Raw genomic sequence first — 27,820 nt, 5'->3', positions numbered from 1 at the left:
ACCCCCGCCGCCCCTGGCCTCAGTTTCCTTCCAGACGCCGGGTCTGCCCCCTCCAGCCCCAGCTCTCTCTCTGATTCTCGGCATTCTGTCCTTTCAGGTCGAAAACAACACTCGGGCGTTTCACAAAAGCACCCAACCCCCTTGCTCCCCTGGAACCCGGGCTGCACGGAGCCGGTCACATGAACTCCGGGCTTTCTTTAGTGTGACGGGTTTTTTAGATCCCTTTGTGAGCGCAGGTTTTGAAAGGGAACGACCCGGGTTCTGGGTTTGAGAGGAGCGGGGGGATCCGGCGGTAGGAAGGCTGTCGGAGCCAATCAAGCCGCCTCCAGACCCCAGCACGTCGCCTCGGCCGCGCGCTGATATTTCTCCTCCGCTCTCCCGCCTCCGGGTCTCGCCCTAGGGTGCCCGGGGAGGCGAGGACCCCAGGTGAGAGGCCGGGGGCCCCGGGGGGGTGGGAGGCCCGAGCGGTTCGGCCCGGGCGGCACGACGGGCTGGCCCGGGGCTCAGGGCGTGTCCGTCGCCGCCTGGCTGCTCGCTCGACACTGTTCGCTCCTACCGGCTGTAGATGGAGCTGTCTGGGTTCCTGCAGCCTCCGACGAGCCTCGGAGTGTTTCTCTTTAAACGGCCTGAGAGGGACATGCCTCCCAGGATGCAGTTTGTATCAACATGGCAGCTGCTGTGCAGCTCCCCTGCTGAAGAGGCGCCGGGACGGCAGCGCAGCTCGCAGCCGGGGCCGGGGCCGGAGCCGGGGTCGCAGGCGCGGCCGCAGAGGGGCCGCGCGCGGGCCGGGGGCCGGTGCTGAGGGCCGGGGCCCAGCTCGCGGCCGGGGCGCAGCCCGCCGGGCCGCCCGCACCGCCGCGCGACCCGCTCCGACGCCGCCGCCGGGCTCGGGCGCTCCGTCCCCGCCCGCCCCGCGCGCCCCGAGCAGGCCGGGCCCGACGGCCGCGAGAGCCCGGGCGGGGAAGGCCGGGCCGGGCCGGCGCCGCCTGCGGAGAGCCCAGGGGCCGGCCTGCGTGGGGCCGCGCGGCGGCGGCGGCGGCGGCGGCGGCGACTCCGGCCCGGGCCGGACAGCACAGGGCCATGGCCGAGGCGGCCCCGGCTCCGGTGAGGGCGGCCCGCGCGCGCACGGACGCGCGGACTCGGGGCCCTGGGGACGGCCTGCGCGTCCCGGGCTCGGCGGCCCGGCCTGGGGTCTCGGTAAGGGACGGAAACGCCGCGACGTGGGGGCGGGGGACCCGGAGGGCTCGCGCGCCCCTGCTCGGGAGGGGGGCGCTACGCGAGGGGAGCCGGCCGCCGTCCGGGCGCGGCTGCGGGGACGCCAGGGGCCTGGCACGCACGCGGGCCCGGAGGCGGGCGCCCGGGCGGCGCGCCTCGTTCCCTGCGGAGACGGCGCCGCGTCCGTCGGGGTTGCCGCCGCACGTTTTCCGCAGAGCTCGGCCCCGCCGAGCCTCCCGCGGCCGGAGCGCGGCGCTGACGCGGCTCTCCCCATTTCGCAGAGCGGAGACACTGAGGCACGGACACCTGGCGGCGACCGGCCCTGCCTGCCCCAAGGTCACGTAGCGAGTCATCCGTGGCTCGGCGCCCGCGTCCGCAGAAATGCCTGCCTCCGGGCCGCGGGCCTGGACGGGGAGGGGGCGGCCCTGGCGGCGGCGGCCTCCCCTGGGGTGGGGGCCGGGGCCGGCGCTCGGGCGACGCGGCCCGTCGGGGGGGGAGGTGACGGCCGTGTGGGAGGCCGGGCAGCGCCCAGCCGAGCGTCCCCGGCGTGAGGAGCAGGTGACCCTCGGGCTCGGGCGCCTCGGCCTCCAGTCTCTGCGTCCGGGGGACCCGGTCGAATTCTGGGTGTTCGGACGGATGGGGTCTGGGCAGCAAGCTACTAAGGGTTTGGGGGCTGGTTTGCCTCTTCAGTGGACCATTTTTAAAAATCAGTCTCAAAGTCTCCCCGCAGACCTGCTCTTTGAGATGCAGTAGCCGTGTTGTGAGGAGGATTGCTGCATGGGGGTCAGTGCCCTGAGCCTCAGTTTCCTGTTGTGTGCAGGAAGGGGTCGGGATATAGAGCTTTCTGAAGAGCCTCTCAGGTCTTACAAAAAAATGATCATAATAATAAGAATGATAATGATAATATTAATAATAAAACTCTTGGGAAAATAAAATAAAATGATTTTTAAATGCTTAGATTTCCAGGACCCTTGAATGGTATATAATTCTGGGTGAACCACACTGGGTCATACAAGACAATGGCATGGCTTTCTTTATAAGTCAGGTATAATTATGTATTTTTCTGCAAATGAATGAATCCTGGAAACCCCATCCTCTTAGGATACATGGGGTAGGGAAGGTGGGTTAAATCCTGTGAAATGGAATTCTCCCCCTGCCCCCAAGAGTTTGCGAATGCAAGCTTATTAATCTCACATTTTATATTTACAGCTCCATTCCTCTCTTTGGCCATTTCTTTCTGCTCAGGGTAGTATCAAGCCACAGGTTTACTGGGACTGGTGAAATTACAGCAAGGGGCTTTTATTTGGGGGTGGTGGAAGGATGTGCTCCTGTGGGCCCCCCATTGCTCTACAGTCCTCCAAATCCGGAAATGGACAGAGACAGTCTAATAATAGAGAGCAAAGAACTGGTATTTTCCTTTGCGCTCTGAGTAGACTAGTTAGTAAAGATGTCTTGCGCTAATGGCTTAATTTACTGTCCTGAAGCTTCTCTACATTGTTTCAGTTAAGCCCCTGTATTACTCAGGGGGACTAGCGTGGCCCCTGGGGATTTCCCCTTCCTCCTACTAGTTGTAGGCAGATACCCTAATCCCCCTGTGAGGACAGGGCCATACATGTGCCTGTTGTGTTGCATTATGTTCGTCACTTTCCCTGTGTCTGAGGCTCCTATCCCAGAGGGTCGTCCAGCCTTGCCCTCGCCTGTGCAGAGTTGAGAGGTGGCTTAGTTGTTGACGAGCCTTCAGTTTCAGGGCTCTGTGATTCCCTTGAGAGTGCTCGTGGGATTTTGTGTATGTGCCCATGTGTGTTTTTTGAGGGGGAGAATCCATAGTTTTCATTAGCTTTTCAAAGGGGTCCCTGACCCCAGCATTAGATGGAAATGTCTACGGGCAGGGCCTTCCCACAGGTCTTTGTTTAATCTCCAAGCCTCCGAATCTTAGAGGTAAAGAGGATTCAGAACACATACTGACCAGCTGTCTCATCTGACAGATGAGGCCTAGAGGCGACCTACAGTGTAGGCGGAAGCCCAGGCTCTGGAGCCAGACTGCTGTGTGACCTTGGGCCAGTTACTTGGCCTCTCCAAGCCTCCACAACTTCCTGTGCTAAGTGTGGATAAGAATTCTAGTGGTCCCTGTTTATAGGGTTTTGTGAAGAGTAAATTAGATAACCCTTTAAAACACAGTTCATGGCACATAACAAATGCCAGATAATTGTCAGGGCTGACTAATCAGCCCTCACATCTGGTTCCCTGCAAAGCTATTGGATCATACTACCTCAAAAACCTTTTGCTTGAACAAGGTCTTAAATCTTCAATCCTTGTCTTAAAAGCGTGATGCTGTCTCAGATAAGCTACACATAAGTGAATGAATGAACAAATGAAAGAAAGAAAGCAACAGAAGGTATAAATAGGTTTAGATGAGTCTTTGATAGATGACTCAAGGAACTTCATTATTAACTCTAATAATTTCTTTGTAACCCAGTCATTTATACTATTCATCCAGCAGACATCTGTTGGGCACATACTGTATTTCAGAGTGGACACCAGGAATATGCTAATTTTCAAATGAAGAAAAGGGAAATTTCAGTTACTTTAAAGCTCACTTCTATATGGCACACAATAATCGGCCATTCAGCAGATTCATTGAAGGAGGAGTATGAGGGAATGGACAAACATTGATATAGAAGAAATTCTATTCAGTTCCAATAAACATACTGACATTCTGGATAGATAGATACAGAGCTGGTCACTCAGAAGACCTTGGCTTCACCTCTGTGATGACACAAGCATTCCCTGAACATGGACATGGCGAGGTGGGGAATGGGGAGAGTGTGAATGACTGAAACCCCCTTCAAGTAATTGAAGGAATCGGTCTTTATCTTGGTTCTAGTCTCCACCAACCTTGACACAGCCCAGAGAACTGGTTGACTTCAGCCTTGCCTCTGGTTCTTCCAGGCCTCCTTTCCTCCTCATTCCCCACCTCACGAACCATGGGGAGGACTCCGGATGGCCAGGGTCCACCTACCCGCCGGGGACCATCAGCTCCGGGAACCTTGGCTCCCTCAGGAGAGTCTGAATGGCCACGCCCACACCTGTCTCAGTGTCTGTCTTCTTCTCTGTGTGTAGCAGGAGCCAGCCTGAATGCACGGTAGCCCGTTCAGCCTCTCCAGCAGGGGCTGGGTCCATTGAGCGTGCCTCAAAGGCAAACCTCTACCATATCAACCCTTTGAGAAATGTTATTAAGTCAACAAGGCAGCTTTTATCAAGGAGTCTGGGAAGCTTAAGGTACTTGTGTGTCATCGCTGTTGGACAAAATGAGGGAAAGAATATGGGCACCACGACTGCCTGATAATACAAGTAGAAGCGGTGGGGCTGGATGTCAAGTTCACCTTCGGGGTAAGTGCCTTGACAGAACCGGCCCCAGCTTGCTGGCAGTCTTAGGCTAGCCTGGCATTGACAAAATTCTGCTCTATTGGTTTTCAAAGTTTTATTCTATTTAACCCTCAGTGCTCGAAGAACTCAGTGAGGCAGCAGGTGTGTCAGGTATTATGACCCTTATTTGATGGATGAGGACCCTGAGAACAGAGAAGTTGAATAAGTGGGCCAGGGCAACCCGGGCAGCATTGGTGTAGACAGGACTGAAAGCCAAGTGTTCTGATTCAAGGCCAGTATCCTTTCTCCTCTCCCACACCACTACTCATGAGAGGACACCTGTGCGGTGTATGTTGTGAAAAAGGAGATGGCTCTATAGAAGCAGAAGGTGGCATAACCATCTTTTATTTGTTGTTAATAGCAGTTGTCATTGATGTGTAGATCAACGCTAGGGTCTCAAGAAGAGATTCATGTCCATGGAACATATCTTATTGCTACGAAGCCTGAAGCCCTTTTAATGTAGGTGCTTATTTTGGGGATTTATTTGCCAGCTGGACACTCTGGCCTTCAATCCTGTCCTTTCTTTTTGGAACACAGGTCCAGCAGCTGGACATGGAGACCCAACGCTCCTCACCTCTGTCATTCCCCAACGTTGTGCAAGAGGAAACCCCGCGTCAGACCCCTGCCGGACTCCCTCGAGGAACTCTGTTCCAATCCCACGTTCTTCCCCCCAAAGAAATTCCTTCTTTGTCTCCCGCCATTCCCCGGCAAGGCTCCCTACCCCAGACTCCCAGCGCTCCCAAGCACGAGACTTCTGGCCGAATGCCGCATGTGCTCCAGAAGGGACCCTCACTCCTGTATCATGCCGCTTCCGAGCAAGAGACTCAGATCCAGGGCCCCCTGACTTCCCAAGAAGAGGCCCCGTATCCACCCCCAGCTGCTGCTGAACCAGAGATCTCACTTCTCTCCCACTCCACCCATCATCAAGAAGCCCCACTCCACTCCCCCGAAGTTCCTGAGAGAGACCCCTTGACCCTTTCCCCCACAGTTCCCGAGACTGACATGGACCCCCTGCTCCAGAGCCCGGTTTCCCAAAAGGACACCCCCTTCCAGATCTCTTCTGCGGCCCAGAAGGACACACCACTCCCAACGGCGGAGATCACCCGCTTGGCCGTGTGGGCTGCCGTCCAAGCGGTGGAGAGGAAACTGGAGGCCCAAGCCATGCGGCTCCTGACCCTGGAGGGCAGGACCGGGACAAATGAGAAAAAGATAGCCGACTGCGAGAAGACGGCCGTGGAGTTTGCAAACCACCTGGAGAGCAAATGGGTTGTGCTGGGGACCCTGCTGCAGGAGTACGGGCTGCTGCAGAGGCGGCTGGAGAACATGGAGAACCTGCTGAAGAACAGAAACTTCTGGATCCTGCGGCTGCCCCCGGGCAGCAATGGAGAAGTTCCCAAGGTAACTTTATCCCAACCGGGGCTTCCCAAGGGTGACCAGGACTGGAGTGTGTTTTAGGAATTTAATATCAAAGAAAGGGAAAGCCACGGTTAAGAAGGAAAACAGTATGACGATACCTAGTCACCAACTTCACATCGCTGAGAACAGGACACAGCAAAACCCAATGATTTCTCCTGTTGATAAAAGCATAGGCTATAGACCAGAGAGATGACCTAGTGATGGGGGCTGTCAGTGTAGAAGGCGTTCAGTCTGTGATGTCTGAGGATAAAAGGCAAATTGAAGGCCAAGTGGTCGAGCTGTGGACAAGTGTGAACCTGTGTGGTTCCCCTGGAGGTGGAGGGAGGACTTGGTGAGATATTACAGGGCGGTGTCCTGCTCAACATTTTTATCAGTAAACTCATAAATCACGTTAATGCCAGTAAAAATATGATTTCCAGAGGTATCCTAAAAAGCCAGAGGATGGTTAGATTTTAATATTATTTCCCAGGGGAAAGCACTTTAATGTGAACTGGTTTTCTTTCTGTTCTTTTATGCTACTGCCCCTTTTCACAGCCTCATGGAGGGAAAACGCGTGGACCGTGTTGCCTAGGCCAGCACTTTGCAGATCGTATTGTGTACACGAATCACCTGGGGATCTTACTAAATGCTGAATCTGAATTAGTGGGTCTCGAGTGGGGCCTGAGAGTCTGCATTTCTAGCAAGTTCCCCAGTGGTGCCATTGCTGCTGGTCTGCAGACCACACTTTACAGCAGCAAGGACTGTCCTGTTAGAGAGGAAGAGGACCAGACATCACGGGGCCCTGACTCTCTCGGGCCAGGACAGTGGCTGAAGCCTCCTGATTTCTAGAGAGGTCCTTGGTGAAAACCCACAGCTGGGCCTCTGGGCCTTTCCCACTCCAGTCCTGAGCGTTTTGAGCCAGGCCCAGGGGGCCAGAGCCGTTGGCAGCCTTGGGATCTGGCAGCTGAGGGCCCGTGATGCCTTCCAGTTGGTCTGAGCTGAGCTTGTTGTGTGGTTTCAGGTCCCTGTGACGTTTGACGACGTGGCCGTCCATTTCTCGGAGCAGGAGTGGGGGAACCTGTCCGAGTGGCAAAAGGAGCTGTACAAGAACGTGATGCGGGGCAACTACGAGTCTCTGGTTTCCATGGGTAAGGAGACGGCTTCGCTGCCCGCGGCTTCCCACCTGCTGGCTGGGGGTTCGTTAGGAGCCCCGGGAGCTCTGAACTCCCAGAAACAATTTTTTTTCGAGAGCACAGCAAATGAGAGCAGACACCCGTATACCCACATACCTCAGCGCAGCACAGATCAGCACAGCTCGTAAGCAGAGACTCCGCTCTACCCGTGGGGGCCGGGGACAGACTCAGACGTCAGCAGTCTCTCACCTTTGTATTATTTTCCCCGTGGCCCCTCTATACGTATATATACATACATACATATATATATCTCTTGAAATTAGTTTGTCCAGCCAACTATTATTAAGCAGAGTGTGAGGTGCTTTATGAGAATGACATTTAATCCTCACACCTTGCCCGTGTGGGAGCTAGGACAGGTGTCAGCCCTCCTGATAGACCGCCCAGGTGGCTGAACGCTGTCGTCGATTGAGAGCTTACGTCCCCCAGGTTCTCGTCCCGCTCGCGCAGAGACGAGGTATGACCCGGGGAGTAAACGGTCGTCCTAGGTCCCTACCAGGAAGTTGCGACTTCACTGGGATCTCTCATACCCCACAGTTGGTGGATTCTTGTTGTTTTCGTTAATGAGCGTATTTGAGGATGAAGACCTGGGAAAATAGGCTTTAGTTGTATATGTTTCCTTTTCTCTGATATGGGGAACTCTTTGGGCACACAAAAAATTAGGAAAACATTAAATATGCTGTCGTATAGAAAATCCGATTCTTGCTGGAATTGTTAATTTTATACATCTGTACCTCTCTATGGGGTAACTTTTTTTTTTCTGTTCTTTTTAAAGTATATACATAATTGTGAAAATGCGACAATTTAGATTTGTATAATAAAGAGCAGTCCCCACCCCCAGCCAGCACTGCTCCCCAGAGGTAACGCTCCCCGGAGGTAACCACCACGAACCCTTGGGCCGATATTGTTTCTCATCATTTTGCTGCACTCGTGCACATGCGCTTTGTGGTTTGCACAAATGGGATCCTTCACTTATTTTACCTAACAGTAGTCAGAGACAGCTTTCCGTGTCAGCGCAGAGGCCTGCTCGAAAGACAGTGCGGTGTTCCCGATGAACCGTCGGGCTGTTGGTATAGAACTATTGTTGAGCAGCAGCCTGAGTCCCTCTTCCCACTGCCACAGAGGGTTGCAATCAGCATCTCTGCATTTGCGCTCTTCCGCGAGGATTTCAGTGGGATGGATTCCAGGAGGTGGGTTTGCCGAGGAAAGAGGGTGCTCATTTACAATGTCACGGGCGCTTCCACGGGCCCTACCCAGGGCTGTGTATGTTCACGTAACAGAGTGTGACAACGCCACCTCCACACCCTGGCCGGAACTGGGGTTCTCCTATTGTAAAGATTAGTCTTTTCTGATGGGTGAAAAATGACGCTGCATTATCGTAACATGTATCTCTTTGATGATTAGGGAGCTTGTGCGTCTTTTAATATGTTTATTGGCCATTTGCATATTTTCTATGAATTACCCATTCATATTTTGGTTTTTTATTTTACTAACTGTAGAGGCTCTATATATAGTTACAGACATTAATCCTTTGTGTTATGTTTTACACGTGTGTGTGTGATACTATTTCCTCCAAGTTTCTTTATCTTTTAAATTTATTTCCAAAGAACTTTAAACTTTTTGTAATGTAAGAAAAAACCTATCAGTGTTTTGTTTCATGGCTTCTATATTTTATCAAGATCAGTTTTTTAATTTATAAAATTTCAAATATCTTCTGCCTTTGTCATGAAAACCTGAGCTGGCATTGGCCACCTGTGAGCCACAGATGACCAGTTTCCATCAGTGGGCAAGTGGTGCCCCACTGCTGGTGCCGCTGGGAGGACCCGGGATGCGGTTAACACACACACACACACACACACGCACGCAGTTAACACACACATGCGCACGCGTGTGCACACACTGTGTGCCCTGAGGAGAAGGGCTGGAAACTTGGCCCTTCCTTTTGCAGCATTGCCGGCCTTGGGTAGGGCAGCTGCTCCCGATGTCACACTCACACAGGTGACACCTTTGTAGCATCCAGTGCAAACTCACCCCATAGGATATCTTCTTTTCTTCCTCCTGCGCAGACTATGCAATTTCCAAACCAGACCTCATGTCACAGATGGAACGCGGGGAGAGGCCGGTCATGCAGGAGCCAGAGGACTCTGAGGAGGGCGAGGCGCCTGCAGACCCCAGTGCTGGTGAGTGGCTGCCGGTGACCGAGGCCTTCCAGCGCTCAGGGGGCCCGGCGTGGGGTCTTACAACCCACACTAGACCCTGGCGGGCTGTGTTAGCAGGCTGAGTGCCTCAGGGAAGCCTGCAGGTGCTGGGACCTGCCTGGGGCCTCCTTGATCGCCAGTGGCCCTAGTGGCTGAGCTGGGAATGCCGTTGCGTTCATTGTCTCGGGGAGCTTTTGACATGACCGAGCGTCACCTCTCTCTTTGCGGGAAACAGAACCGAAACTGACAGAAAGGCGTTCCCTTGTCAGGATGCTGGTGCTGGTAAGCCTCGAGCTCCCAGAGGAGGGCCACGTCCCTGGTCCTGTGGCCGGTGAGTGAAAGGACAGGGACAGACACGGACTTCACCTGAAGCATCCTCCAGTGTGTGGGGCGGGGTCCAGGCGAGGCGGCGAGGCGGCAGAGAAGCGCAGGCAGGCCTGGCCGTGGGCTCAGGTGCAGACGCCGGCGTCGGGCTGCCTGCACTTGAACCCCGGCTTCTCTGCGTCCTCGCCCTGTGGTTTTTGTGACTCGGCCTTTTGGAGGCCCGCTTTCTCATCCGTGAAACAGGACTGGTACTGATAGCCAGGGCCTGGCGTGCTGACCGGCAGGTTCTAGTGGCCCAGGACACGCCAGCTGCTGCGTCCGTCCACGTGGGGAGCCGTCCCTTCCACAGCAGCCGCTCAGCAGCCCTCACACTTGCACGGCAGTGCTTTCGGGGTGTGGCTCGTTCCGAAGCCCCTGCTTTGGAACTGCCCTTGGACTTGCATCACTTCCCTTGAAGGTCTTCCGTGGGAGCAGATCCTTGTCCTTTGTAGCCAGATGTCATGGGTGATCCTGTCTTTTGAAAAAGGAGGATAATCTAGCAGGAGAACTCACTGGGGCCAACAGCCAGGTCTTGTATGAAGTAATGTCATCGACTCTGGCACCAGGAGGAGGTCCAGAATCACGTGCAGTCATGGCCCCAGGGAGTAGGAGCAGAGGTAACTTCCAGAAGAGGCAGGACCCTGAGGAAACATAAGTGCTGGCGTGTTTCAGAGAAACCCTAAACCAGCATTACTTTCTAGAGATTTGTCTGGAGATTTAAATGGAGGGAAGAGGCAGATCCTGAATTCATTCTGGCAGACAGAATAGATGGATTTAAAAGTAGATGAGGTGAGAGTGGGTGTCAGAGACAGGGTGTGGCACGGGGCAGAGTGATCTTTTGTTTGGAGGAAAACAGATCTGTATGTGAAAGGTTTGAGTGGCCACATCCAAAAACAGGTGTCAGTGGGAACGGAGAGATTCAAAGGAGAAGAAATCAGAAAGAGGGCTTGGGAGGCAAAGAATGAGAAAGGGGAGAGGTGGTTTGTGGTAAAAATCCTAGAACCCATCCGCTGTCCCCGTGGGGTTTTGTGGTCCGGGTACTGCTTTTGTAGCATCCTCTTAGAAGGGCTGGGATGGGAACATGGGCCCCTTCCTCTGTCTGCTGTTCACACCCTCATCACAGGTGGGCCTCCCACAAAGTGGGGCCAGAATTGAGAGCAAATAACTCCAGCCCCCTCGGCCCCAGGCGGGGTTGACTCTGGCACAAGCGTGTCTAAGGCTGGAGCTTCTGTGGGCAGCGGCGGCCTCACAGAGGCTGCCTTGTGTGGCTGGAATGTGCCATTTGTTCCACTAACCGTCTCAGCCACTAGGAGCCTGACCGGAGGGAGGGCAGGCGAGGAATGGGAACCACTGCCCCGTGGGCCAGCTGTAAACTCGCACTTCTGTGTGCCTGCAAGGCCCTGGCCTCGGGGTAGCAGGCTTGTCCTGTGAGTCTGCAGTTATCAGAGCCAGTGGTCACCTGTCATTCGTGTGTCCTCCCCCCTAGGAGAGTGGCCACAAGGCCAGCCCTGGGCCAGACCCAAAGGGTGATACCAACTGAGAATTTTCCTGGTTCCAAGTACACCAAACATGGCAATTTTGTGAACTGGCTGAGTAAATGCATTCAATAAACTAGTATTTATGGTTGGGATCCCTAAGGGCAAGGAGACCTGAAGGTGACTCAGATAGCGACCCTGCTCTCAAAATCCTCCAAGCCGGGGCTCCCATTCATGGCTCTTTAAGGGCGAATAGGAGGCCTGGGGAAGCCAGGGACCATTGTCACCTAACAAATTAGCAGAATAAAACAAACAAGCCAGAAGCCATGGCTGAAATCCAAGTTCTCATACACTGTACATAGTTTCAGGCTTTTTAAAAAGCAATTTGATATTTTCTAGTCTTCAAATATGTTTTAAATATTTAAAATGTTCATTTACTTAACCTAATAATTTCCTTTCTGAGAGTCTATAGCCTAAAAAAGAATCCAAAAATATGGATTAAGATGTACAAATATTATATTACATTATGATAGATGGTTATACAGCCACTAAAATCACACGTGAAGAGTTTTTACACCATATTTTCCCTTGTATGTTTATTATTAAGTTCATCTAATATTTTTTGTACCAGGTACTATGTCAAGAGACTGATGTTAACAAACTAAACACCCCATATACGTAAAAATACAGCCAGCCCCTGTGACAGTGCTGTGGAGACAGGCCTCCAGGGCTCTGGGACACACAGCAGCAAAGGCCTTACTGAGACCAGGTGCCCAGCAAAGGCCTCGGAGGAGGTGGGACTTTTAGTGGAGGCACAAGGGGGCGTTCCCGTTACTCGGGGGAGAACTCCTCAGAGGGAGGGAGGACTGGAAGCGAGGAAGCTCTCTTTGTAGCCCAGGTGGGAGGCCTGGCATAGCCCAGGGAGCACAGTGGGTATTTGCGAGGTGTATTTTGGCGTCGGTGGCTGGCGGATGTCGAATATGAGGAGAGGGGGTCCCGAGGATGAGTCCAGGTTGTGACACGAGTGAGAGGGTAGGTGGGGGACAAGAGGTTCCAACCCAGAGAAACGACAGGAACGCATTAGGTGTGAGGTCCCAGGACACGTCAAGGAGGTGGTATTGAGAAAGCAGCTGAGTAAAGGAGCCTGCAGCTCACAGAAGAGCCCTGAGCTAGAGACAGACGTGTGGGCCTCGGTAGCGTGGACGGGATCAGCTTTCCCAGCCTGGACGGGAGAAGAGAAAGAGCACAGCCTGTGCCCTTGGCCTGGGGCCCTGACTGTTAGGGTAGACTTGGAGAGTTGGAATATATGGGTCTGGGTGGAGCCCAGGTGTTAGTTTTGTTTGTTTGTTTTTAAGCTTCCAAGATGATTCTCATGTGCAGCCAGGGTTGAAAGCCACTGCTGTAGGATTTGGAAAAAGGAGGAGGAACCAGAAGAATCAAAGGGAACAGGAGTGGCCAGAAAGGTAGCAAGAAATTAGGGTAGTGCATTGTCGGGTATTTCAAGAGAAGAGTGTCTCCGGAAGGAGGGAGCGTGGTTAACAGCGTTGAACTCTGCAGCGTGGTTTAGTTAGGCAGAGACTGCGTGGTGTCCATTGGATTTGCAGATTGGCAGCATCAGAGTGACCTTAGCAAGAAAGAGAAACGTTGGTGGCATGGTTGAGGTGGAAGCCTGTGAGTGGGCTGAGGAGTGGACGGGAGGTGAGGAAGTGGAGGTTGTTCCAGTGTAGCTGTGGGTGGGGAAGAGAAACGCTGGCGGGCCGGGCAGCATGGGGACTCTTGTTTGCTTAAGATGGGGATTGCCAAAGCCTGTTTGACATGTTGACAGGAATGAGCCAGTCGATACGGGAGGTTAATGGTATAGAGGTGGATAACGTAGGGACTTCCCTGGCGGTCCAGCAGTTAGGACTCTGTGCTCTCACTGCCGAGGGCCCAGGTTCGATCCCTGGTCGGGGAACTAAGATCCCTCAAGCCACACGACATAGCCAAAAAAAAAAAAAAAAAAAAGAAGTGGATAATGTAAATGCAATAGGAAGTCAACGATGTTAACAAAACTAGGGAAAAAATGGGATGGAAACATACCCAAGTCATATTTCTCTATGTTTTTTTAGAATTTTCTGAAGTGAGTGTATATTACTTCTTATTCAGCAAAAATAAGTTTTTTTAAAAACAACGCATGAAGAAAGACTCCAAGTTAAAGGTGGCAGATTGACCATGTGTTTACTCCCACCTCCCCAAGACCTTCTAAAACGAGAGCGAAGGGACTTTTTTTAAAGGGAACGGACAAGGAGACAACGGCAGCTAAATTTTGGAAGGCTGAGAACAGATGGCTGGGTGATCACTGATTGAGAAAGCAGAATCCAAAATTGGTATTGGGGAAGAAACCCAGTTTGCACTCCACCCCCAGCCCTGCTCAAGACTCGGGAACTAGCAGTACCAGAGATTCCAGGTGTCTTTGGAAATTGGGGTAAAGGTGAGGCTAAAAACAGAGCATTGGTCAAACATCTTAAGAGGCCTTTAAACACTGCCATTTCCCTCCATTGCCTCACCCGACCCTGGTAGGTGACCAAGGCTTATTCTCTGGAGATGGTGAACAACAGGGTTTCTGGATGTGGACACCAGGCACGATTGGGGTGGGTGCCATGTTGAAAACAAGGGAATGAGTGAAGCTTGACAGAGATGTTGAGATCTCTAGCCTTCTTCCCTAACCTGAATCCCAAAATGATGCTTACATCCAAGATTAAACCCTCAGGGCAGGATATTGGAAGAGTCTTATCTAGAGATGCTTGGGGCCAGCCCAAGAGATTTCCCAGGGAAATGATCTAGCTAAACAATCCTGCTGGGAAACCAAGCCCTACCTGAATGCACCAAACTTTCAATTCTCTTTTGAATATTCAACTTTTAATATAAATGGACAACCAAGAACCACAAGACATTTGGGAAGAGCCTCTAATATACAGAGACAAAGGGGAAAAAAAGAAAAAATAAATTTCAAGGAAACAGAGACCATACGGGGGGGGGGGGGGAAGGGGGGAAGTATGTTTAAATACTTATATATAGTTATACATTTAAAATATGCATTTTTTCATATTCCTTAGATAAAAGAAGTGAATGTATCCATGACAAAAGTATAATGCTTATCTAAAAAAAAAATAGAAAGGAACTCTTAGAAATTAAAAATATAATAATGCAAATTAAAAACTCAGTAGCAGTGTTAGAAAATAAAGTTGAATACACAGCCCAGAAAATAGAGCAAAAAGACAAAAAAGAAAATAGGGAGAGAATAAGAAAAGTAAAGGATGGAAGTCTAATGTCCAGATAATAGAAATATCAGGGTAAAAAATAGCAAAAACAGGGAGAAGGGAATTAGAGATGAAAGACTTCAGGAAAAATTCCCAGCGCTTAAAGACAGCTTTCCAGATTGAAGAGCCCACCAACTGTCCAGAAGAGAGGATGAAAACTGACCCAGCCTTAAATACTTCAGCAAGAAATTTCAGAGCAACTGAGGACCCAGGAGATCTGACAGACTTCTGGGAGAAAGACCAGGTTCATACAAAGGAACAAGAATTAGAATGGCATTGGACTTTTCAACAGTATTGGAAGCTACAAGACAGTAGAACAATTCCTTTAAAATTCTTTAAATTTTAAAATTGGAAGATATTTTCCAACATTCTAGAATTTGATATCTAGCCAGACTAATCTAATTAAATATGAGAGTGAAATCGAGACACTGAGATGTTCAAGGTCTGCCATGCGTGCTTTCTCAAGCTGGGGCAGGTACTTTGCCAAATGAGGAAGTAAACCAAGAGGTGTAAGGAGCTCCAGCACAAGAGAGGGGAAGGAATCCCTGGGGTGCTGCCGAAGGGGATCCCCAAAAGACAGCAGTGGATCTGGAGGTACCAGTCCACACTGGAGCATACCATAGGTTCCAGAAAGTTTTTCTTCAAGTAGGTAAAACTGAGGAATCCCCATTATGTTTGGATGTTCTGAGAGGAGGATTATAGAGCAGGATGGGGGGAGACATTGGAGCTGACTTAGTGGTAATTAATAGTAAGCTAAGCAAAAGAAAAGAAAACTAGCTCCAGGGGAAGCAAAAAGGTTTACAGGCATAGAAGAGTACTTATAGTATGCTACATGGTTCAATTTTAAATAGCATTTACATAATCCAGTAATGTAAACACCCAACATTAATTCAAGCAGAATTACAGGCTGGGAAAAATCAGGGATTTGGAAGAGATGTGGATGGTTGGGGAAGAGATGGTCCTCACCTCCAGCTCTTGGAAGTCAGTAGACGATGCTTAAAATTGAAAACTCAAGGAGTAGCAATGCCATTATGTTACGTAGAGTTATGAACATAAGTGACAAAAGAATCAGCTAGAAGAATTGAAAGTGATTGCCTCTGGGGAGCAGGTTGGGGGGTGGAGGGGAGCTTCTTAAAAATGAGGTTTGAAGAACCCTTCATCCCTCTGGCCTATGTGTACGTATAACGTTTTTTTTTTAATTTTTAAAATTAATTAATTAATTTATTTATTTTTGGCTGTGTTGGGTCTTCGTTTCTGTGCAAGTGCTTTCTCTAGTTGCGGCAAGCAGGGGCCACTCTTCATCGCGGTGCGCGGGCCTCTCACTATCGCGGCCTCTCTTGTTGCGGAGCACAGGCTCCAGATGTGCAGGCTCAGTAATTGTGGCTCGCGGGCCTAGTTGCTCCGCGGCATGTGGGGTCTTCCCAGACCAGGGCTCGAACCCGTGTCCCCTGCATTGGCAGGCAGATTCTCAACCACTAAAGAAGATTTTAAAATTAATATACCAAGGTTTAAAAAATCTAACAGAAAGTGTAGCCATGAAAAGATTGGAAAGCCCGTGGCAGCCATCATTTCTTTGCTTTGAGCTGGTGGAGAAAGTTAATGTGGCCACGCTGGTTTTCACTTTCCAATGAAACACTGAAGTTGCATCAGTGTAATTCAAAAAGAAAAAATGCAGAGAAAGAAAAGTCCCATATAATTCTCTCTCAAGAATCAACAGCTCGGGGCTTCCCTGGCGGTCCAGTAGTTAGGACTCCACGGTTTCACTGTCCAGGGCCTGGTTCAATCCCTGGTCGGGGAACTAAGATCCCACAGGCTGCACGGTGCAGCCAAAAAAAAAAAAAAGAGAGAAGAGTCAACAGCTTATTCCTTCCAATTTATGTGCATATAGTCACACACACACACACACACACACACACACACACACACACACGGCCTTAATTATATAATACTTTCTCATTGTTAAAAAAATTTCTTCAAACAATATAGAAGTACATTGTTTAGCAACTTGCTTTTTCCAAAAATATATCTTTGACATCTTTACATGTCAAAACATGTAAGTCTCTGTTTTTTAAATAGCAGACGTAGTATTCTGTGTATTGATTTCATACTTTAAATAAACTCTCATTGATATACATTTAGAGTCTTTACAAGTTTCAGTGCTTCATTAAAGATCCTTTATAAGTAAATCTTCATGCACTCGTCTGAAACTTATTTAGAAGTAGACTTTCTGGGTCAAAGGATATACCCATTTAAAAATTTAATAGATATTAGCAAATGCCGTTCAAAACAATTGTGCCACTTTACACACCCTCATCTATGCATGAGAAAACCTGTTTCCCCACACCCATGCCAATAGGTGGTATTATCTTTTTATTATTTGCCGGAGTGATGGGTAGAAAAGACAATATTTTGATGTTTTCATGCAACCTCTGTAAGAGTGATGTTGAGCATATTTTCACGTATTTATTGGTCTCCAGTATGTCTTATTTATGAATTATCCTTTGCCCATTGTTCTTTTGGATCATTCATCTTTTTATTATTGATTTATAAAAGCTTTTTAAGTATTAAGGATATTAGCTGTAGTCTGTCTTACGTATGCAAATATGTTTCCAAATTTATGGTTTACCTTTGTGTGTATCTGTGATATAGCTGTTTAAAATTCTTGTGTCCAAATTTATTAAGTTTAAGTTTCTATGTATTCAGATTTACCAGAAATTTTCTTTATGGTGGGTGGGCTTCATACCAAGTGTAGAAATACTTACTCAGCCTGTTTTATTCAGTAAACATTATGATCACAGGCCTTGGACCTACGAGCTTTCCAAAAATCTATAAAAATATTTGAAAGCTGAAATAAGATATTTTTTGCTCCAGAAAACAAAAAGAAAATTACAAAATGTAGATAATTAAATGTTTAACTGTGTCTCCCAATATAACATTTTACCAGCTTCATTAATTATTAAATTTAGTGTCCACAAACATTTAATACGTTTGAAAACAATTTGTAGCAGAGATTTTTCCCATCTCAGAAGAGTTCTTATGAAGAAATGTGATTACAGAGACTAACAACCAATCACAAATTAAATGTTTATCACCAAACAGTGTCAAGGCAAAGCTACAAAAATTTTTTTCCAAAAAATTTACACCAAAAGATTATAGTTGGTATGTGTTGTGCACATTTAATATGTTTGGTGTGACTGACCAGCATCCAGAAACTAAAGGAAGGAAGGAAGGAGGGAGGGGGAAAAAGCTGTGTTTTTTTCTAATACTAGTATGATTTCATTATTTATGTCTAAAGTGTTGATTCATCCATAATTTATTTTGAGGTGAGATATGTGAAGATGGTTTTTTTGTTTTTTTCCTTGTAGTCAGGAAGCCAGTTGTCTCCACTTCATTTACCTAAACCTTTTCCCACTGGTTTGAAATGCTATCTTTTGTCATAAACTATATTCCCACAATGTATGTGTCTTTGATTAATTTTTTTTAAAGGAATTCCTTTTATTTTTATTTATTTTTATTTATTTATTTATTTATTTTTGGCTGTGTTGGGTCTTCGTTTCTGTGCGAGGGTTTTCTCTAGTTACGGCAAGCGGGGGCCACTCTTCATCGCGGTGCGCGGGTCTCTCACTATCGCGGCCTCTCTTATTGGGGAGCGCAGGCTCCAGACGCGCAGGCTCAGTAGTTGTGGCTCAGGGGCCTAGTTGCTCTGCGGCATGTAGGATCTTCCCAGACCAGGGCTCGAACCCGTGTCCCCTGCATCGGCAGGCAGATTCTCAACCACTGCGCCACCAGGGAAGCCCCCTGATTAATTTTTTTTTTTAATTAATTTTGTAAGTGAAATAGGGAGCATTTTCTTTTTTCTTTCTTTAAATTTTATTTATTTATTTTATTTATGGCTTTGTTGGGTCTTCGTTTCTGTGCGAGGGCTCTCTCCAGTTGCGGCAAGCGGGGGCCACTCTTCATCGCGGTGCGCGGGCCTCTCACCATCGCGGCCTCTCTTGTTGCGGAACACAGGCTCCAGACGCGCAGGCTCAGTAATTGTGGCTCACGGGCCCAGCCGCTCCGCGGCATGTGGGATCTTCCCAGACCAGGGCTCGAACCCGCATCCCCTGCACTGGCAGGCAGATTCTCAACCACTGCGCCACCAGGGAAGCCCCCTGATTAATTTTTTTAATGGGAGAACAGATTACTGCTTATGAATGCAGTCTGGTTGTCAGAACTCTTTCAGAAGTTGTTTGGGGCAGAGAGACCTTTTTCGTGGGAAACACTGGTTTCCCTGCTGTCTGACAATTGGGGGAGGGGCACGAAAATGTGTAACTGATGCACATTTCAAGGGAAAAAGAATTAGATGCCATAGAGAGGGGCAGACGAGTGCTTGGGGGTCAGAGGAGAGCACACTCAGGATGGGCTAAGAGCGGCCTGGGACGTCTGGTGGAGTGGGGGTCTTGAAGGAGAGGTAAGGATGGGAAGGCAGTGGTCTTCGGGCTGCAGTACCCATGCCCCGGGGTACAAGAGTCTTTCCAAGAAGGCACAACACAGAGGGCTTTGCGGGTTCAGCTTCCAAGTCTTTGTCCATCTGTTCTCCTTCATAAACGCATCAGTGAGGGCACTCGACACCTGCGGCCCCTGTAGCACTGGTCCTCATCTCCCATGTCTCCTACCAGTGAAAGAGAAAGAGGAGGCGCCTCCTGCCGATGCTGCCTTATTATGGAGTGTTTCCCTGATATATAAAAAGCCCTCTGGCTCACGAAACAAAGAGACAAGCCAGAATGTTGGGGGACAGAACCAGAAGTACATCGGTGGCTCTGGGGCCTGGATGGCGAATTCTTTTGGAAGTTAGATCATTTGGAATATTTAGCTTTTGACAAAATTGAAAGAGAACCTAATTAAGTTGTCAGCTAATAGGTCATTAAAAACAATTTTTGATGATATGTTAACCATGTGCTTTTGCAGTATTTATAATTTAGAAGTTCAAAGAACGGAGTGATGATTCCATAACAAAGCTCCCGCCAGCCCAGCTACAGATCTATGTAAATGAGCTCTCCCAATGGTTATATTTATAAAAATGAAAAATAGGAGCAGATTTTATTCTGAACGCTGTCTCATTCAAGCAATAAGAATATTCATTCTCAGATAAATGAACTAATTGGGGAAAAAGTCCCCATCCATCCTCGTAAGAGATACATTTCCTACACGTTTCCTATCTTGAATAATTATTTTTCATTCCACAATAATAATAACTAAGGATGACTTAAGCCAGGCAGACAAGTAACACTTAGAACCCCGTGGTTATTAGAAATGAAAGCAAAATTAATCTTTCCATTTACATAACACATTTCTGTGCAGTAAATGAGGTGATCAGGAAGGCACCTAAGCATAAAAATATGTTCTATTAGGCTACAATTCTGTGGGTAAAGTGGGAATGGAAATAGAAGTCCGTGGTGAAAAGGGATGATATTAAAATTTCAAGTATCAAAGAAGAACTTGTTTGTGTATTTTTTAAGTGAATAATGGTGGGTTTTAAATTGCTAGAGTTCTTAGATTCCATTGGCAACATTAAATGGCAATGGAAGAGTTTATTTTAAAATATCAATATTTACAATACTCCAGAAATTACATCTTTAGCAGTGATTGAAGCATTTTGTATATTTATTCAAAAAGGTGCAAACGGGTACATGGTTTTAAAAAATTATCTTAGGGAGGAGGCAAGCAAAATATCTTCAGGAGTTTTGAAGTCAGGGAAGGTATCTTTCCGATGCTGGAGTCATAGTTGCGGATGTAGTGCAGAGCCCAGAAGAGAGGAGGCCAGAGGAGGGGCACGGGAGGAAGGGGATGCAGGGGGATGACGTCGAGCTGGAGCAGGAGGAAGCCCAGGATGTGAGTGTGGATGACTTTATCTTTTTTGTAAGACAGAGAATAGGATGAAGAGGTCTTCGGAGAGTCAAGTTGGAGGGAAGGTAGGCACGGTCTGCGTGGAAGGCTGTGGGGAGTGCAACCTGGGACATTAGGGCTGCTTTCTATGTGGTCCACTCCCCAGCTGTTGGGAATCGTTTACTTGGCTGATCAGAGAGGAATTAAAGGATTGCCAAGCATCCGAAAGAACCCAGCTTTAGGTCACGTGGCATCAGTTGCTAGCATGAGTGGGCGGTCTGCTTTCTGGGCGCTGTGGTTCACTTTAGTATGGGCGGGACGAGTGGATACGGCGAAGGACAGTGAGAAGCTTCGTTCACTGGGTTCCTGGTGCCTTTTCTTTTTTCCACAGCACGTAATCACCTTCTAACATACCATATAATTTATTAATTATGTTTATTGCCTTATGTGAGATGTAGGAGAGCGGGGAGCTATGTTTTGTTCACTGATGTGTCCCACCATTAGAACATGCGTGGCACATAGGTGGTGCTCAATAAATAGCTATTGAATAAACATTCAAAGGATGAATGAATATGTTCGTGCATTATATGTTTATAATTTCCTTAATTAACAAAGTGATTTTCAACCTTTAAGGGGCTTCATGCTAGCACAGCTCTGCCCATATGCAAGAAAATAAAGTTGAACCCCTACCTCACACTATACACAAGATAAAAAGAAATTTCAGATGGAATAAAGAGCTAAATGTAAAAAATAAAACTATAAAAACCTGGGAATAAAATCTAGGAGATCAGATGAACCATCTAGGACCAGAGGAGACCCTCTTAACTAAGACAGAAAATCCAGGAGCCGTAAGAAAGAGGGACATATTTGACAAGATGAAAACTTTAGGAAAGTTATATGATAAAAGTCAAAGACAAATGATAGATTTAGGGGAAATATTTGAAATGCCAGTAAGAGAAAATGGGTTATCTTTAATACAGGGATCAGAGGACTCTGACCAATTGACAGAACACGGTTCACATAGAATCAACTCTAAAAGGCCAATAAATAAAAGAAATGATATTCAGATTACCCTCGTCAGGGAAGTAGAATTAAAGTATCAGTAAGTTGTCACTTTATACCCATCAGACTGAGGAAGATTAAAAAGAGCAGTGGTGTCTGTTGCTGGCAGGCACGTGGGGAAAAGGGCTGGTAGAAATGTGAATAGTCACAGCCTGTGGAAAAAGCAGTCTGATGACATCTATCAGACTCTAAAATATTTTTAATTTTTGGCCCTGCAGTCCCACTCCTGGGACTCTCATAAAAATAAAAGCACTATTTTATGGTTAGAGATATAAACACATGTTTATGGCAGTGTTGTTCACCATGGCAAAAGCCTGGCAGCAGAAAGTGAATGTTGTCAATAAGGAAATGGTGGAACACGTTGCTGTATTATCCTCACCGTGGAATATACGCAGCTTTGAAAAGGAACGCGTTAGCCTACAGAAATTGGTGTGAAGGGATTTCTACAAGATATTTGGGTGAGAAAAGGAACATAGAGGATTATGTATAAGGCAATTTTATTTTTTTTTAAACCAGTAATGGCCAGAAAAGAAGAACATAAATGTAAACGTGCTGTGATAAGTCACTACATAAGCATAGAGAAAAGTGTGAGGGCAGTTATGGGAATTACCTGGGAAGGTCGTACCTGTCGAGTGGGGAGTGAGGAGAAGGGGAGGCAAATTAAAAGGGGAAAAGATACTGCACTAAAGAACAAAAATGTGCACTAGAATCCTGTTTATTGAAAGTGATGCCTATGTGTGTAACGACATTTGAAATTAACCTACAGATGTACAGGCAGATTAAAAAAAAAATGTCAGGGCCATGTGTGTAATCAGATGCTGTTTAACGAAAAACTAACCCCGCAGCCCCTCTTGTGCCTGTGAACGGGGGCCAGGAAGGGGCTGGGGGCCTCTGGTCTGTAGGACACCTGGTGGGGAAGTGTTGAAAAGGTGTGTGGGGAGACCAGACGATTAGCCTTTTTTTTATTCAGCTTGGTTGAGGGGGAGAGACAGAAACTGTTGCCTTTGGCTGACCTAACCTGGGAAAGGGAATTAGGATCTCTTTCTAAAAGAAACCCTTATTTTAAAATTATAGGGGATCATGGAGACAAACTTGCGTCTATTTTAACTTGACTCCAGTTCATATTCAAGGCTACACAGTGTCCATGCCTACTTACTGCCAACTCAGGATATTTCTTCAGGGTCTCTAAAGTAAGAATTTTGGAAATATAAATTCTAGGGCCACAAAACCCTGGGCAGGTGGAATGAACATGTTCTGGATTCTTTTGTCCTCCCCCCACCCCACCCCCTCCCTCTCAGCTCACGACGGGATCGTGATTAAGATCGAGGTGCAGACCAACGACGAGGGCTCCGAGAGTCTGGAGACGCCGGAGCCCCTGATGGGCCAGGTGGAGGAGCATGGCTTCCAGGACTCGGAGCTGGGGGACCCGTGCGGCGAGCAGCCGGACCTGGACATGCAGGAGCCGGAAAACCCGCTGGAGGCGTCCACGGAGAGCTCAGGCGAGTTCAGTGAGCTCAAGCAGATGCTGGCGCAGCAGAGAAACTGCGCGGGTGAGTGGGGGGCTGGGGCCTGTGGGGAAGCTGCGGTCTCCTTTAGAGGGGTGCTGTGCCACTGAAGGCTCAACAGGTGTGACGGAACCAAGCACGGCCTTAGCTACAGCTTCCCTGCCTCGGGATTTAAAAGCATCCGTCTCCCGGCAAGGAAGGAGGGTGTTCACAGCCAAAGGCCGGGTCAGGTGAGGACATCAGGGGCTGGCGGAGATCATCTCTCCGGCCCCCTCCCTCTACAGGCAGAGAAGGTCCCACACTAGTGGCAATGCTAGAACTTCCATCTCCCGACGCGTCCTTGGTCATTCCCTTGTCACACTGGAAGCCTCAACTGGCTTGAAGATTTCCACCCTTGAAGAGCACATCTTTGTAAATGGCCGAGGCTGCTTTTTCAGGTAGAATCTAGGCATCATTTTTGTTTAATCACAAAACCTCAGGGTCACCATTCTGCACATTCTCGCTCCCTGTGAGGACAAGGAAACAGTGAGGAAGTGGGCTTGCAGCAGCACAGCCAGGACATCTTTTGTGGTCAATTTTGTGATGCTAAGCCGTCCTTGCAGGCCTGAGAAAAGCCCTGTCTGATCATCGTGGTGTATTTTTTTAAATACACTACTAGACTTAGCCGCTATTTTATTCAGGAATTTTACAACTATATTCATAAATGAAGTGAACCTGAACTTTTCTGGAATCATCATTAAGATTATACTAGACTTATCAAAGGAACTGGGAAGCTTTTGCTCTTTTTTCTGTATCCTAAAAATAATGTGTAAGATAGGAATTCTGTGTGCTCCTTGAAAATTTGGTAGAACCCACTTGGGTTTTGGTTTTTGTCTGTATGTTTTGTTTATGTGCAAAAGAGTCAATTGACAAGATGAAAACTTTAGGAAAGTTATATCAGTTATCATATTTTGATATCATATGATCATATGATATCAAAGTTATATCAATAATCATATCAATATATTATTTATACTTAGAAATGTATCCACATCCATTTTATTTAGGTTTTTTAAAGTATTATTTTGATGATTTAAAAAATTTTTTTTCATTTTATTTTATTCCCTTGCAGTTTGCCTTTTTGCACATAAAATATGGACATTCTTCTTGGTCAAAAGATGAGTATCTAACTCCTTATATTTAAATAATTGCATGATACTCGAGAAATCTTCTTAATATACCATGTTGTCTTTCATTAGAGAATAGTGAAAGACACAAGGCAAATTGTGAGAATTCGTTGAATGGGAGCTTCATAAGAGCAATTCCAGATTGCCCTTTGAACACTCCCATTAATTCTGTTAGTACCATTTAGTAATATTGTAAGCTTTTTGTGGGATTTCGAGACCTGAATTTTAGGGCCAACTGTTTCATTCTTATTTCATTAAGAAAAAACAACTTGGAAACTCAAGGAGAGTTTAAATCTTCCAAGGCCCATATTTCCCCCTCTGCCTTTCATAAACAACCCTATTTTCAGGATAAACACCAGGGCAATGAGTTACCAACCTCTGAAGCTGCTTCCTCCTTCCTGATCTTTTAAGCATCGTGTTCCAGGGATGTTCTGGGTCACTTCCTGCTGAGAGTCCTGACAGGACCGAGGCAGCATTGTCTTACGACGGGAGGCCTGAGCCGGGACTTGGCACACCTGTGTTCTCATTTTAACACTGCCACTTACTGGGTGCAGAGGAGTAGCTGGAAGTGCCGTGGCCTAGTGGTCACTGACAAACTTGAAGACCTTGGCCAGGTCACGAACACTGCCAGCTTCAGTTTCCTTATCAGTTGAGGGGACAGACTAGCTGGTCCTTAAATTGCAAGCTCTGAAAAGGTCTGACTTTATTTATTTGAAGACATTACTTGATAGTGCCAAGCTCGGATGCCCCAAGTCTGTGAAATGGGGATAATTCTTGCTTGACGTCTCCCATAAGATATTGTGAACATGAGAGAGCATAGGTGTGAGGTGCTTTGAAAAAGTTCTCATTTGTTTGCTTTTGAGAATTCTGCAAATGCAGACTATTACAGTATTGCATCTTCCATCTCACAGGTGGACTCAAAAGTGAATGACTTTCTCATGTCACACAAAGTCAGCAACTAAAAATAGAGCTCCCCAATTAAGCGTTTAGGGAGGGCCAGGTAAGTTCAAGGCACCTGAGAAAATTCAAATAGGTGCTGGAGGCCTCTCCTTTTCTCTCGGACTTACATTCTCCAGGGACCCCGTAGAACAGCCAACATCTTAGGTCCTAAAGGGCCAGGCTAGAGGGCGGAGGGCCGGCGGCGGAGGAGGACATCCACCATTTGGGGTGTTCGTGGAACACTCACCGCGTGTGGGGCATTGCACACCCGAGCTTGTGGCAAAGGCAGAGGAAACCCCCCACCCCAGCTTCAGGGTCAGGGCTGGTAGAGTCTGTGCAGGTGAGTCATGCACCTGTGCAGGTGAGGTGCCCCGTCAGGAGGCGGGGTTCTTAAGTCTCGGGGAGGCGCCCCAGCACGTGCTAGCGGCTCGGGGGGCTTGAAGGATGCAGGTCGGGATGGTCAAGCAAGGTTGTCAGGAGGAGACAGGATTGGAGTGGGGTGTTAAGTAATAGGCACGATTTGGAGACACGGAGGAGGGTCAGTAAAGGCACCTGAGGAGAACTCTCCAGGTGAGTCCAGGAAAGGAGACCAGCGAGGCTGAGCAGAGTTCGGGGAGACGAGACCGCAGAGGGGGGACGAGGCTGGGAACTTGATGAGTCAAGACCCTTTAGACTCTGGCGGTAGAAACCCAATCCTCAAGTGGCTTAAGTAAGAAAGGGGTGTTTATCGGCTTGGAGAGTTGGTAGGTCCTCGAGCATGCCAACCTCAGGCGCCCTGGACCCGCTGCCTCTCCGGAGGGTTCTGCGTCTAGGTTCCTTCTTTCCTGCGGGTCCCTGCCCGCCAGCGGCGTCGGGCGATGGGCACACGCAGCGCCCGCGTCCCACCACGAGGATGCCGTCGTCCCTGCTTCCTCCGCATAAAATTCCAAGGCAGGTCTCCGACTGGCCCATTTTAGGCCTGGGCTCCTTCCTGAGCCAAGCTCCGCGGCCGGCCTGGCTTCCCTGGGCCGCGGGAGCGGGAAGCTGCATTTTCCCGAAGGAAGGCCTTGGGGTGGACGATGCCCACGCAGTGCCGTGGGCGAGGGCGAAGCGGGGCTTGCCTCCTCCGGGGTAGGGGCGTCAGGCAACACCTAACGGCGTCTTGTCTCTCTCTCTCTCTCCCCTGTCCCGCGTCCCGCGTCCCCGGAGCAGAGGGGATCGTGATCAAGACGGAGGAGCAGGAGGAGGAGGAGGAAGAGGAGGAGGAGGACGAGCTGCCGCAGCACTTGCAGTCCCTCGGGCAGCTGTCCGGGAGGTACGAGGCCGCCATGTACCCGACCCCCCTGCCCGGGGAGCTGTCGCCCGAGGGCGAGGAGAGCCCCCCGCCGCTGCAGCTGGGGAACCCGGCGGTGAAGAGGCTGGCGCCCCCGTCGCACGGCGAGCGGCACCCGGGCGAGAACCGGGGCGCGGCCAGCCAGCAGCAGCGGAACCGACGCGGCGAGCGGCCCTTCACGTGCATGGAGTGCGGCAAGAGCTTCCGGCTGAAGATCAACCTCATCATCCACCAGCGCAACCACATCAAGGAGGGGCCGTACGAGTGCGCCGAGTGCGAGGTCAGCTTCCGGCACAAGCAGCAGCTCACGCTGCACCAGCGCATCCACCGCGTCCGCGGCGGCTACGCCTCGCCCGAGCGCGGGCCCGGCTTCGCCCCCAAGCACGCGCTCAAGCCGCGCCCCAAGTCGCCCAGCTCGGGCAGCGGCGGCGGCGGCCCCAAGCCCTACAAGTGTCCCGAGTGCGACAGCAGCTTCAGCCACAAGTCCAGCCTCACCAAGCACCAGATCACGCACACGGGCGAGCGGCCCTACACGTGCCCCGAGTGCAAGAAGAGCTTCCGCCTGCACATCAGCCTGGTCATCCACCAGCGCGTGCATGCGGGCAAGCACGAGGTCTCCTTCATCTGCAGCCTGTGCGGCAAGAGCTTCAGCCGCCCGTCGCACCTGCTGCGCCACCAGCGGACTCACACGGGCGAGCGGCCCTTCAAGTGCCCCGAGTGCGAGAAGAGCTTCAGCGAGAAGTCCAAGCTCACCAACCACTGCCGCGTGCACTCGCGCGAGCGGCCGCACGCCTGCCCCGAGTGCGGCAAGAGCTTCATCCGCAAGCACCACCTGCTGGAGCACCGGCGCATCCACACGGGCGAGCGGCCCTACCACTGCGCCGAGTGCGGCAAGCGCTTCACGCAGAAGCACCACCTGCTGGAGCACCAGCGCGCGCACACCGGCGAGCGGCCCTACCCCTGCACGCACTGCGCCAAGTGCTTCCGCTACAAGCAGTCGCTCAAGTACCACCTGCGGACCCACACGGGCGAGTGAGCGCGGGCCGCCCCGTCGCCCGGCCCGAGCCCGGCGGGCGGGGACGGGGCGCCTCCGAGCCCCTTTGCTGTGAGCCCCCCTCTCCCTTCGCCCCTCCTCCCAAGGACGCGGGGTAGTGAGACCAGGTCGCTGGCTGCCGCGTTTCCCCGGGGCCCCAGGGGGGGAGCGCGGACCTGGGGAACCCCTTCGGGCTGTTAATTTCCTTGACAATAAAATGGATGAAACCAATCAGCACGGGGGGCGTGATTTGGCCGCCGGCCACTCGGAGGGGCGGGGCGGGGCCACTTAGTAGGGGATAGAACTTTATAATTACGTTTTGGATACTGTGGTTCTATTTGATAATAATAGAGTAATTTTTAAAAGACGAGCGT

The 27,820-nt window shown here is 49.6% G+C and overlaps 1 protein-coding gene across 2 annotated transcripts; it reads left to right on the top strand.

Moving 5' to 3' along the window:
- Nucleotides 1–330: 330 nt before the first annotated feature.
- Nucleotides 331–27,677, top strand: ZNF777 (zinc finger protein 777). 2 transcript variants are annotated; one of them, XM_068549633.1, is made up of 6 exons: nt 331–426; nt 5,179–6,039; nt 7,058–7,184; nt 9,293–9,406; nt 22,790–23,041; nt 26,293–27,677. In XM_068549633.1, exons 2-6 carry the CDS (start codon nt 5,194–5,196, stop codon nt 27,447–27,449), a joined length of 2,496 nt encoding a protein of 831 aa, XP_068405734.1. In that variant the 5' UTR covers nt 331–426; nt 5,179–5,193; the 3' UTR covers nt 27,450–27,677. The 2 variants fall into 2 exon arrangements, with proteins under 2 accessions (XP_068405734.1, XP_068405733.1); XM_068549632.1 differs by lacking the exon at nt 331–426 and adding an exon at nt 1,081–1,197.
- The last annotated feature ends 143 nt before the right edge of the window (nt 27,678–27,820 follow it).

Source organism: Eschrichtius robustus, chromosome 8 (assembly GCF_028021215.1).
Source record: "Eschrichtius robustus isolate mEscRob2 chromosome 8, mEscRob2.pri, whole genome shotgun sequence".
NCBI lineage: Eukaryota > Metazoa > Chordata > Mammalia > Artiodactyla > Eschrichtiidae > Eschrichtius > Eschrichtius robustus.
The sequence above is the reverse complement of the archived record's forward strand: the minus strand, read 5'-3'. Positions and strand labels throughout refer to the sequence as shown.

Bases quoted from the DNA above. Each gene is read 5' to 3' on its own strand.
- ZNF777 (XM_068549632.1), top strand. From the start codon at position 1,081: ATGGCCGAGGCGGCCCCGGCTCCGGTGAGGGCGGCCCGCGCGCGCACG. The intron at 9,407-22,789 runs GTGAGTGGCTGC...CCTCCCTCTCAG, and splicing joins GCCTGCAGACCCCAGTGCTG to CTCACGACGGGATCGTGATT. The intron at 23,042-26,292 runs GTGAGTGGGGGG...TCCCCGGAGCAG, and splicing joins GCAGCAGAGAAACTGCGCGG to AGGGGATCGTGATCAAGACG.